General features: G+C 39.3%; 1 protein-coding gene across 1 annotated transcript in view; it reads left to right on the top strand.

Moving 5' to 3' along the window:
- Positions 1–12,056, top strand: part of TMX4 (thioredoxin related transmembrane protein 4) — a 39,297-nt gene extending 27,241 nt beyond the window's left edge. Inside the window, exons 6-8 of the mRNA XM_029221951.1 lie at positions 5,025–5,126; positions 9,742–9,805; positions 11,662–12,056. Coding sequence (XP_029077784.1) covers positions 5,025–5,126; positions 9,742–9,805; positions 11,662–12,026 — 531 coding nt within the window. The 3' untranslated portion in view covers positions 12,027–12,056. The remainder of the gene's footprint in view (positions 1–5,024; positions 5,127–9,741; positions 9,806–11,661) is intronic.
- The last annotated feature ends 1,009 nt before the right edge of the window (positions 12,057–13,065 follow it).

Raw genomic sequence — 13,065 nt, 5'->3', positions numbered from 1 at the left:
TTATCTTTGTAGGCACAGTGCACAGCCTTGGGCAGCATGGATGGATTCTGTGTGGATGCATTGGACTTCAGAGAAAAGGCCATTTGGAGAATAGAATATGATCCATCTCTGAATAACCAATTAAGATGTTCTTATTAGGACTGAGAAGTAAAGTATATATGATATTTATATATTTTATATATACGTATGTTTAGACTTTCCAGATATTTTTAAAAAGAACAAAAAATACAATTTTATAAGATAAACTAGAATTTGACACATAGCAATTGTATTTTACATTCTATTAGGTCATTTTGTCTAATATTAATACCATATTTTTTCTTTCTGCTTAGTGTATACCTGGGATACTTTTTTCTACTTTCAGCCTTTTTGTTGTTATGTTTTAAGTGAATCTTTTAAAAAGCATATAGCAAGAAGTAATTCTTTTCACTGATAAAGTTAGTCCATTTATATTTATTGAGGTCACTAATACATTTGCCCTGATTGTAGATTGTGTGTGTATGTGTGGTGGGGGGCGGGGTGGGGATGTACATGACTAAAAGAATATAGATGGTAGGTTTGTAGGTTATTTTAGTCTCCTCATATGTGTACACTACCTTAAACATCTATAATAGAAATCTGGTATTACTCTCTGTATCAGCATCTGGTTTCCTCAAGCCTCTTGACAAACTTTTGTAATTTCTTTTATTCTTAGAAACAAGTCCCCAGCCTTTCATCAAATCTCTGGGAAGGGCTCTCACCACTTGTGTTTTCAGAATTCAGCCCTTGTCCTCTTATTCAGAGGGTATGATCTCTGGCCTGGTGTGACCCAGTCCTTGGCTATGCATCAGCCTCTGATTCCCACTGCAACCTCTAGCTATAGTTTGCCTTGTTGTCCTTACAGAACTACTGATACTTAAGCCCGTTCTCCTAGCTGACCACCTGGCTGCTCAGTTAGCTTATTTAGCTGGTTCTTCTCCCATGCCCAAGATCCTCACATCAATGTTGAGTATGTAATTGTGGGGAACATAATCTGTTTTTAACTCAAGTCTAGATAATATAAAACTGTAGTGCAACTGTATTAACAGTGAACAGAAGAAACACAGCGCTGGAACTAAAAGAGTGTAAAGACTCTGAGGAAGAAGGTAAAAATAGGGAAGAAAGAAAGACGCAGAGGGGCTAATGCCAGTGAGGCAAGATTGTTGATGCCAATCCACAGTCTCTTAACCATACTGAGATTTTTGTGGATGCATAGACAGATAGGAGTCAGTCTTTTCTCAGCAACAGTGTCCCATGGATGGGTTGCTAGTCCACCCGCTGTATGTTTCCCAACCCATTTGTTTTCCCTGCCATAGACAGTTGTTCTGTGCTTAGCATAGAACCTGGTGCCTATCATGTACTTGAAAACTGTTTTTTGTTACTTTTATTCATTAATCATTGCTGTCATCATTATTTTACTTTTTCCGCCGATTAGACAACAAGGAATACTTTATCTTTTTTCACTTATTTTTTAACCACGGTTGATAGGATTGAAATAGGGTTTTATGACAGTTGTACAATGTGTACTTTTGTTAACTAGGTTTAGCATTTGAATGTATTTAAGCATTACTCTATTTGTTGAATTTGTGCTGCTTACTGAGCTAATACAGGATGTAAGTTAATACCTCTCCTCAGTGTTACTGTTGTTATGAAAAGATGCAGGCATATGGCAAATTTTAGTTACAATAAGATGTGCTACACCTTATTGGACATGCTGTGTGATGGAGAAGATTTAATGCTTTATCAGTATCTCATGATGAGAATTAAAGGCCATGAATGTTTAGACTGGAGAATAACCAGAGTGAATTTTAAAACTCTAAAACATCCCCCTGTGTTTTAGATGGTGGTGTCTCTTCTCTTAGTGTTTTTGGATTTTTTGTTGTTTGTAAAAATATCTGGAACCATATTACAGTGAGATGGTGGCCATCCACAAGTCACCTCCCCTTGAGCCTACAAGAGGCTGCAGATTTGTGTCTTGTTGGAGGTGTTGAGAGGGTAGAACATAGAAGGGGAAGTGAGCCCTTGGTGATCACTGGAGAAGGCTTTCTGAGCTACTCCCACACAGGGAGGATATTTTGAGGATTCTAATCTGTGTCTGAAAGGGGTTTAAGGATCATCCCCAAACTCCTCAGGGTATATCCTGTGATGCAGATGGGATTTAAATTCAAAAGGCTCTCTGTCCTTTGGGGCCAGCCCAGCTCTGAATGAGACTCTGGGACGCTGGGCTGGATGAGTGGTGCCCTTGGGCGGGATTTAACCTGACCTGCAGTAGTTCAGATCCCAGAGGGCTTGCTGGCCTCCCTGGGGAGGGGAGGCTCCACCTCTGACCCCTGGACGCCTTGGCCTGGCTCCATTCCTTAAATCCATCTGACCACTGGTTGGAATATTCTTCTCATTTATTCTGCATTTAGTTCTCTCATTCAAATGTATGTAGCCAAAATGTATGTAGCCAAAAATTAGCTCTAATTCAGTCACCTATTGCAAAAGTATAAGGTATTGGGCCCAGCAGGCGACATTTTCGTGCATAAGTAAACAACAGGATGCTTCCTTGTAATGAGCATATATAATATTGAACTAGGTCAGTATTTTCCACAAGTGAAAACTGTTACTTTACCTGGCAACGAATGGAAACACAGAAATCTAAAATTGAACTAGATCAGTTTTAATCAGTTATTACTTGGAAACATATATACAGCAAAACTTCAAGTGCCTAGTACCAGGAACCCTAATACTCTTAAAGGTACTCTGAAACCATCGTGGACTCAGACAAAGTAAACAGGTAAAGATTTGTGGCTGCAGTTGTGAGAGCACAACTTGATTAATGAGGCTTTAGTAATAATCACCTAAAAAGACCACAAGATGGCAGAGTTTCTCTAAGAAGCTCAAATAAATCCTTTAAAGAGTGAGTTGATACAAGAAAATTGAAGTGGAACCTATTATAATAAGAGGATGTTTTTGAAAGCACTAAGACTGACTCAGAATGCAGTGATTCAAAGGCACACAATTTACTGAATCCTAGAAAAAAACTTAGAAAATTTATTGAGGGTTTCTTAAATCATTTATTTTGCAAAAGGGCACAAGACACTGTCCAGAAGGACTTATAACTGGATGCTGTTATTCATTCCAACTATATGGGCAGATATTACTTATAAAGCAAGTTCCAGAATTCATACATCCATGGGTCATCACAAAGGAATACTGGCTTGCCATGTCTTCTAATTCTTTGGCACATTTCACAGTTTAATCTTGATGATGATATTGAATAATCAAGAAAAGGCATAAATAAACTGTTCAATATACAAAATTTCCTAAAGTAGAGAACTGTGCAATGCATCTTAAAACTTCCATTGAACGGAATTTGAATGAAACAACCTTTTGTATCCCAAACACCTCTTTTGCCTACTTGGGCTGCAGAATACTAGATTCTTCTTTTTTTTTTTTTTTTTTTTTTTTTTTGCTGTACGCGGGCCTCGCACTGTTGTGGCCTCTCCTATTGCGGAGCACAGGCTCCGGACGCGCAGGCTCAGCGGCCATGGCTCACGGGCCTAGCCGCTCCGCGGCATGTGGGATCTTCCCGGACCGGGGCACGAACCTGTGTCCCCTTATTTATTCTTAATAAATAATTGCCCTGGCTGAAGACAGAGTGACGACCAGTGCCATCAGCAGAGGACAGATGACAGTTTTTCAAATCAAGAGTTGTTTGCATTTCTTATGAATAGTTTAAGGATTTGCTAGTATCTTTTCCTTATTCAATAAATATTTATTGAACACTGATTATGTGTATTTAAAAACTTGATGAGTCTTTAGATATATCTCTACTGCTGAGTAAAAAATTGGAAAGAGATCTCAGATTATTCTAGATCAGTTAACAAGCTTTTTTGTTTATTATTCTGAATTAAGCCGGAATAAAATATATTATTTAATTGTATTGACAGTTATAAACTGAGAAACCAATGGGAGATAGTCGAGTAACTTAGGTTTTGAGAAATATTAAAATAGAATCTTGGCCTCATTTTCATCAACCTTATCAGTTCTAGGCAAGTCATTCAGTCATTATATCTGCTTGCTGGTGGCATTTAGCTTGGAGCCATTTCATCCTGTGCCCAGTAAATTTATAGATAAAACTATCTAACAAAATCATAAAACTATTGTTTTTTTAGTGAATGTTTTTAAAGCTGTAAGAGGCTAAAATAGATTATCACAAAGCCATCATGAGGCAGCATGGCTCTTGCAAGTCCATATATAAATGGGCTTTGACTCCAGACTAGCAGGCTCATATCTGTAATTCCTGTATGATTTAGCATGTAAATAACTTCTAGCTAAGATTGTATCTCCTCACTTATTTTTTAGTGTTTGGCATCAAATAGAGTCCCAGGGGACAGTAAACAAGAAGGGATGTGCACTCTATTCGAAGACTGATGAAATCTTATTTGTTCATAATGAATTAACTGGAAAACTTCTTCTATTATTACATTCAGGTTTTATGGTGATTATGAAAGTTGTTAAGGATGAGTGAGGGTAGAGCAATAAGAGTCTGATTAGAAAAGGAAGCACGGAGACATTTTAAATGGTTGATGTTCCGTAAGTAGTAATTTAGTTCTACTTAAAAATTGGTAAAGGCCGAAGAAGTTTAATTTTTTACGGATGCCATATTATGAGTAGAAATTAAGATTATAAATTATTATGGCAGAGTGACCAAAAAAATCTCAGGATGGAAGAAGGGACTAGATAACCAATTCTACCAGAGTTCTATTTGATCATGAACTTCAAGGAAGTATAACTCTTACTAGATATGACCTTGATTATTACTCTCAGATTCTCAATGTTGTAAAATTTGACTTGTTTTTGAAGAATCATATAGATGCATAAACTGCTGGACCACCTTTGTGGGGGCTCATATAAGTAGAAACAATTTGCAGACTTGAGTTATAGGTAAAGAGGGAGATTCAAACATTCTTAGTCCTCATTATAAATATATTTTTTTTACTTTTTTCTTCTGATTACAGCATCTTCACAACTATTTCACAGTGACCCTTGGAGTTCCTGCTTGGTGTTCTTATGTCTTTTTCATCATAGCCACCTTGATTTTTGGCCTTTTCATGGGTCTGGTAAGAGATAATGCCAATCTTTTTTCTTGTCTTTAAAGCCAGTTGGTTTCATGCAAAACTGGAAAGCAGCCAAGAAAGAAAAAGCTCATAAACAAACATCATTTTGTGTGTAATCTAAGCAGTTAAATAATATTTGCTTGTTTGATACTGCTTTCAATGGAAATTTGAGAAATACTGGAAAATTCATTAAATTATTATTGCCTACTCCTCTCCCTTAAATATTCTGAAGTCATGTGCTGCCCAAAATACAGGCAGTAATGAAGAAAGAAATAGAGACTTACTCGAATTCATAGTCAGTTTCCAAGACAACTGAGTCAGCTGTGAATTCACAAATTGCCTACTTGATTAGAACATTGTGATGATAAGGCCAAAGCTGTGAATTTGTTCCTTGGGTGAACAAGATGATCTTTCCTGTTCGTATACTCAAATTGAACCTCTAAACTCACCAGCTGCTTATACATACACTGCAGTTTTCCCCAGGTGGAGTGTGGAAGATAATGTGGATAAAAAAACACAATCATTATTATGTGAAAAAATAAGATGCAAACCACATCACTATGTCTTCTTTGGATATGAAAATTACTATCCATTAGGTATGTGTGTATTTTCTCCCTAGAGTTTTAGGTAAGTGTTGGAATAATACATTTATTTACTTAACTATATAGGCAACTATAAATGTTTGGGCGTGTTTTACTCTTGGTTGTATATATTTTTGAAATCTTTCTGTTTACCTACACTTGATCAGTTTGGGCTTTAAAGTCTAAGAAGTTCGTAAAAGTTACTATACTATATACTAATCACATAGCCCTTAAACACTGTATGATAGGAATAATTGATGATCGCTAAAAATTTGTATGAAAAGGACAGCCCTTTAGGTAAGATTGTCTTAAAGTCTATCCTTACATTTTGTAATGTATTTCAGCTCTTTTGCAAGGTCTTTTAAAAAATAAACTTAAAATGTTAGCAGTCGCCTTTATAGCAAGTCACAACTTGGTACTACAAAGTCATATTCCAAGGAGCCAAGGAAGCTCGATTTTATTTTGCCATGAACATGCTTACTTCGTATTATGGTTTATATTTGTCATTTGATTGCTGATGTTAACTTCATGGGTGGGGGTAGAACTTAGATATGTCATTCATTAGGTCCTAGGTATGTTCCATTCTGCTGCATTAATCTTACTGCTAACTAACATTTCCCTAATGCTCTGGCCTAAAATGATTTGACTTTGGATATAACTTTGACTTTGGATATAAATGTGCTTCTCCCATCTACCGTCTACTCTGGAGCTGCATCAGTGTGAGGCTTCTGTAGGGGGAACAGTATGAGATCCTGGGTGATTCTGAGATGGAATTATGGGGAATGTAGTTTGAGCGTGGGCCTATTGGAAGATCACTGAAAAATCTTCTCACATAAAGAGTTTTAGAATTTTACTTTTGAGGTTGACCGTAAGTCCAAGAAGTCAGGCCTGCCTAAGCCCTAAGTTATTTGGAAACTTAGAGTCAAATAATCAGTGTAGGAAGGTTATTAGAGGCTTGACATGAAGAAAGAAGAGAGTTGATTCTAGACTATTCAAGTGACTAAGTGATAGAGATTACTGTTCCTTCATAAGAAGTTGGGAAGAGAATGTTATTTAAGGAAATAATAATTTCAAAGCAGTAATAGACTCATACATTTTCTGTTAATACATTTCCATAAAATAGCAAACACATGTCTCTGCTCAAAATGTTTTCTACAACTGTAACATGTTAAAAGAAACACAACAGCTAGAATTTTTGCCTTCAATGAGGTCTGCAGGTGATCAGTTCATTGCTCTGTGTCACCTTTGCCATTAACTGGGGGCTGAAAGCAAGCCCCAGTGTGCAGTTATGTGAAACTTGGTCTTGGTGACCTTGGAGGGTCTCCTTCCCTCTATGAGTCTTTATGGAGTTTAACTTTTGCAGTGGCCAGAAAGGGCAGGATGTTTTCCATAAGAAGTGATTTCCGGATCAAGTCATTGTTTCCCATAAGCCTGACTATTACATTTCCTATTTTTCCTTAATTTTAAAAGATGGGAAGTCAAAACAAGGCTGCTAGTTTGATTTTTGCTTGCTGTCTTGATTGAGCCTAGTGGTTGAAATATTTTACTAAATGTTATTTTTCACATGTAAACAAAGAGCTCAGTTTTAGAAATCAAGTATATATTTTGCATTTTAAACCAATATGGGAAAGATCCTTAAGTGCATAGTCTGTGTATCAAATCACTCAGGCTGCATCATTTTCTGACATCAGCAACTCTGCTTTGAAGGGTGGAAGATAGCAAATCTGTAGACAGGCAGAAAAGCAATGGAAAACACAGGTAGCAATCTTTTGCCTCTGTTATCTGGTCTCCATTTCGGTTGGTATGTATAGACACTGTCTGGATTTTGCAGCTTGGGTGGACTACTTTTCTCCATGCTGCTGACCAGTTCCTAGTGGAAGAAAGTTTCATCTTTCCTGTGAAAGATGGCAAATCCGTCTACTCTCCTCTTTTAGATGCCTGGCTGTCTGCTAAGCTGAAACCTGAAAATCTAACCATGGAAGGGAAGATGAAGATGAGGACACCAATCCTATATAGACCCTGTTCTTAAACAGTACCATTCTTAGTGGCTCAGAAAGTGACTCATCCCAAGGGAGTGGTTCTCGAGACTGGAAAATAGATCCTGAACTGATAGAATGAGAGGGTTTTCCTCCCAATTTCTGGGAAGGAAGACAGTATAATGGAATTATATACTCTTAGAGACATAAAACAGCCCTTAGTGATAGACTAGTCCCAAGCCTGTCCTTTCAAGAGAAAGTGCCAGTGAGAGAACAGTTAAGTGACTTGCCCAGGGTCACACAACTGACAAGGTTGAGGCTGGTGTCCCATAAGTCTTTGCTAGGCCCCCTTACCTAGCGCTCTAGATGGCCCAGGTATCTCGCAGGTGGGACTTACTCCCTCCCAGGCTTTGTTGTAAATGCCAATTATTTGTCACTGGCAGGTGTTTCTTCTTTCCCTTGCAATGTATCAGGACCAAAAATTTCCCCTCCAGTTGGTATTAAGAAAGCCAAAAGGAAAAAAACAAGTCACAAAGAACATTATGTCCAGTGAATAGCTACTATAAGCAAGTGACTGTCATATTAGAAATAGGTTTTCAACCTCAGTCTTTTCAGATGGAAATGTTTTCCTCTTTGCTGTTCAAATCAATTTGATGGCTTGGAGCTTGTTCCTTCCCAAGGAGGAACACTGCCCAGCACATGGGTCTCCTCAGCCTGGCATTTAGGCCTTCCTCTGGATCCAAGAGCCCCTGTGGTCCAGTTTGGTGTCGCTTACAAGAGCCAGATAGCTGCTGCTGCCCTTCCGCTCCTGACCATGCCCAGGACCCTAAATGCCACCTTTCAAGTGGTCATTCTAGAGTCTTCCCCACCCCCATAACTGGTTGTAATCTCTGTATCTCTTAAGCATCTATCAGAGAGCTTTCTTCATTTTTTATGAGACCCCTGTTCCATATTGCTTCTTAATTAAACTGCCATTTTTTTCTCTTTTTGAACCCTTCCCCTCAGAAGTTAACATGGTATCTTGAACCTAATGAGGCAAATATTAAGTAAAGTAATAAATGAATATACAGATGGTAATAAAGTGAGGTTCTCATTTGATGTTTATAAAATTGAATCAAAAGGACAATGACTTTGGGTTTTTAAAATTTTAGAGCCCCTTAAAAACATATTTATGAAGTACTATTCCTATTTTAAAGACTGGGCAGTTGTTCAAAGTGTAGGTGAGCTCCAGGAGTTAGCTAGGTAAAAGAGGAACTGTGAAGCCCTTCTCAGTGGGCAGCTTCCTCCTGTGCTGACTTCTCTGTGTTGTGCACTGTGTAGGGGAGGACATGGGGAGGGCGTAGAGAGCGAGGGGCTCCCGCTGACTTGGCCCCGATTCACACGTCGTCCTGTCAGTTTCATCACCACGGCCCACACCATCCAGGCCCGGAACACGGACTAGAATGAACCTGCCTCTTAGGAGCTTGTGGTTTATCAAGGGAAACAGCATGTTTATAGTAAGTAGCAAGTGACTCAATGCTGCATTCAAGGTCAGAGGTGTGAAGCCAGTCAATCACTGTTTAAAATAGGATTTAGTTCACATCACTGAAGTGTTTTCTCACAGTTTGTCCCTGTAGTAATTTCTTATAGGACTCTTAAGAATTCTACACCCTGAAGTATTCTTCCACACAATCAGGGTTACCCACTGGTGAGAGACAACCCACGTACAGACTACTTTTATTTGTCAGAATATGTTTTCTTTTTTAAAGATCACTTTAGTCTTGGCTGACAGTGTCTGTTTTCTTACACTTGCTTGATTCATCTATTTTTAGTGGTCTGTGTGTATACATTTGACTTTGTGACCCCTGTTCTACAGTTAATAGTGTTTTCCTATGTTATATCACATTTGAAAAATAGAAAATTCTTAATTATACCCTTGTCTTTTTTTGAGGACTTTTGACCAATTGCTGTGTATTGATATTTGTCTATGAATGTCTGGTTATAGAAGCAGGACCTAACTTTGAGGTTGTTTGGTAACAAATGTCCTATCCACTCACTGTGAAATCACTTTTTTCCCTCCAGGTCTTGGTGGTCATATCAGAATGTTTCTATCTGCCACTTCCAAGGCATTTATCTGAAGGTTCTGGTAAGTATGACAGATTCATGAGATAGAGTATTTTTGGAATTCTGTGGTGTGCCCTTTCATGCTCATATAGATAGTGGATTTTTCCCCTGATTTGCTAGGTGACCAAACCATCACCATTACCAAATTCCTTTGAAATATGTTCTCTAGATAGATTTGAGCAAAAATTCTTTTTTTCTCCTCTCTTAAATTAAGGAACATTTCATTTTGGCAATTGCTTTTTCCCTTGAATTGTTTGCCCTTCATTAATCAGTTGACGTCTTTTCCTTCATTGAAACTGGAATGAGCAGGGAGGGAGGGGAACTGACACTTACTGAGTGTCTACTGTGTGCCAATAACTGTCCTGAGTCCTTTAAAAGCCATCTCCCCAAATCCTTTCACTATTTCACACTGTTCCTGGGACCAAATACCCCTGGATTTCCATGATTTTATTCCTATTGTTTGCATGAAGACTCTTTTTTATTTTTTGGCTGGCTGTGCAGTGAGGCATGTGGGTTCTTAGTTCCACGACCAGAGATTGAACCCATGTCCCCTGGAGCGGAAGCGCAGAGTCTTAACTACTGGACTGCCAGGGAAGTCCCCATGAAGACTCTTATGAGATTTCATAATTGTTGAATTTTATGTGGGAGTTCAACTAAATAAGCTTATATTTCTTTTTAGTTCTTGACGTTTTTAAGGCTTTGAAACTTCCATATATAATTATAAAATATGTTCCTTTGAATTCTTAAAAGTAACAGAATCCCATTTTAAAACAACTTAGGGGAAAAAAGAAAAATTTATTAGTTCACAAAACTGAAAAATCCGGGGATGTTCTGGCTTCATGCACAGCCCAAGGGATGATAGTTTCTACTTCATGAAGCTGATTCAGTAGCTTTCAACAGCCCCAACTCACATTTTATCAGCTTAGCAGTCCCTGTAGAAAGAGAGAAAGCTTTTGCTCCTGACTCTGGCCAAAAACTCCTGGAAAGTACTCTGATTGGCTTGGCTTAAGTCACAGTTCTGAACCAATCACCATGACCAGTGAGTGGGTCACTGAACATTCTACACAGTATAAAATACAGAGCACAAAGAAACCTTTGCCCTCCATGCCCCTGGGCTCTGCCAAAGTCAACATGGTTAGTGAAGTCTCCAGAGAGAGGTGCAGAGGCCATGGGTGGGGCCAGGATGCCATCCAGAGATCTGTCCTGTGTGATAACATAGTTCCAAGATGGAGAAGACTGTCATATGCCCCATTGTTTCATTTCACAGCTAAATGTACTCAATTGCTGAATGACCTTTCTTTAATTGAAGTATAGTTGATGTGCAATGTTATATTAGTTTCAGGTGTACAACAGAGAGATTTGATATATTTATAGATTATACTCCATTTTAAGTTATTATAAAATATTGCTGGGGCTTCCCTGGTGGTGCAGTGGTTGAGAGTCTGCCTGCCGATGCAGGAGACACGGGTTCGTGCCCCGGTCCGGGAAGATCCCACATGCCGCGGAGCGGCTGGGCCCATGAGCCATGGCCGCTGAGCCTGCGCGTCCGGAGCCTGTGCTCCGCAACGGGAGAGGCCACAACCGTGAGAGGCCCGCGTACTGGAAAAAAAAAAAAAAAAAATTGCTTATATCCCTATGCTGTACATTACATCCTGTGTCTTATTGATTTTGTACCTAGTAGCTTGTACCTCTTACCCCCTTCCCCTGTCTTGCCCCTCCCTGTTGGTAACCACTGGTTTGTTCTCTGTATGAGTCTGTTTCTGTTTAGTTATATTCATTTGTTTTATTTTTTTAGATTCCACATACTAGTGAAAACATACAGTATTTGTGAATGCCCATTGTTTATTCAGAGGATGTTCCCCTCTCTTCCCTCCACAGAGCAGAATCTTAGGTCAGAGGAGGCTCATACAACTGAACAGTTGCAGGATGCAGAGGAAGAAAAGGATGATTCAAATGAAGAAGAAAACAAGGACAGCCTTGTAGATGATGAAGAAGAGAAAGAAGACCTTGGTTATGAGGAAGAAGCAGAGGAGGACGAGGAGGACAGCCCGGCTGCTGGCATGGACGAGAAGAGGAGTGATGCCCGGGACCAGGGGCCCCTGAGGGAGGCCCAGGAGGATGAAGGACCTGCTGGGACTGAAGAGAATGCCCCAGAGCAGCCCTGTCCAGCTGGCACAGAGGCAGCGGAAGACACAGTGAGACAGCGCAGAAGTCAGCATGCCGACAAGGGACCGTCAGCCTGATGACAGTGTTTCCAAGGATACAGACCAAAAGAATATGTCTGCTTCCTTCTGGTCTGCAGTTTAAACCAAATCCTTATTTTTTCTTGAATGAGCAAGCTTCTCTTAAAAAATGATCTCTAGCCCATGTAGTCTCATGGCATTAAGTCTCATATATGTTAAGGAGAATCTTTCAGGCATGACAGGGTACAGAAAAACAAACATGCTGTTAGGGTCTGTTTGGGACCTGTGATGAGAACAAATTCATTTCCTTGGGGCTCCAGAGTTTTGACCAGAGGAAGCAATCCCCAGCCATCATGAGCACTGTTCATGGGCAGTAGACAGGGCTGCAGGCCCCTAACATGAAAGCAGGGCGAATGAACGTCCTCAGGGTGTAGCTGATAACTTGCTTCCTCTTCTTGTATTGAATATTTATTTTTGTCAAACTGTAAGAAACGTCAGGTACCATAGTACAAGTGTACTTTTTAGAGATAGAACTTGAGAGGGCCTTGGATATTATTGTAGAAAAGAGCTTGGAAATCTTCCTAACTCTCTAAATCTCCCTTCTTATGTTTTATTTCTTACCTTTAGCATTTCCAACTTTCCCACCATGGGCCTGCAGGCCCCTCACACTCTTCACAATCCGTCCTCAGTGAGAGGACTCAGACAGCAGTCTACTTGACATCAGCTGCGTTTATTCCACCTTAAGGGTTTAGATAATCAAGAAGCGCAGCCCATGAAGCCATGACTGCCAAGCATCTCAAATGTTGTAACCTTTGGAGATTCAAAAGGAAGTAGGGGTTTTACAAGAGAGATTTTTCTTGTTGTTTTTAGCCAAAATGTCATTTTTTTTTTTCAAAAAGTTCCTTTAGCAATATTCTTTTTGAAGCCAGAAGTCTCCTAAGTCTTGCCAGTACAAGGTAGTCTTCTGAAGAAAACTTGAATACTGTGTTGTTTTGTTTCTATCTCAAGGGGTTCCCTGGCTCTTGAACCACTTTAATAATAACTGAAAAACCATTTCTGGTTTTCCTTCAGTGATGTGCTTTTGGTGAAAGAATTAATG

The sequence above is a fragment of the Monodon monoceros genome, unplaced genomic scaffold, assembly GCF_005190385.1.
Source record: "Monodon monoceros isolate NGI ecotype Baffin Bay Population unplaced genomic scaffold, NGI_Narwhal_1 Super_Scaffold_13, whole genome shotgun sequence".
Lineage (NCBI taxonomy): Eukaryota > Metazoa > Chordata > Mammalia > Artiodactyla > Monodontidae > Monodon > Monodon monoceros.
The sequence above is the reverse complement of the archived record's forward strand: the minus strand, read 5'-3'. Positions and strand labels throughout refer to the sequence as shown.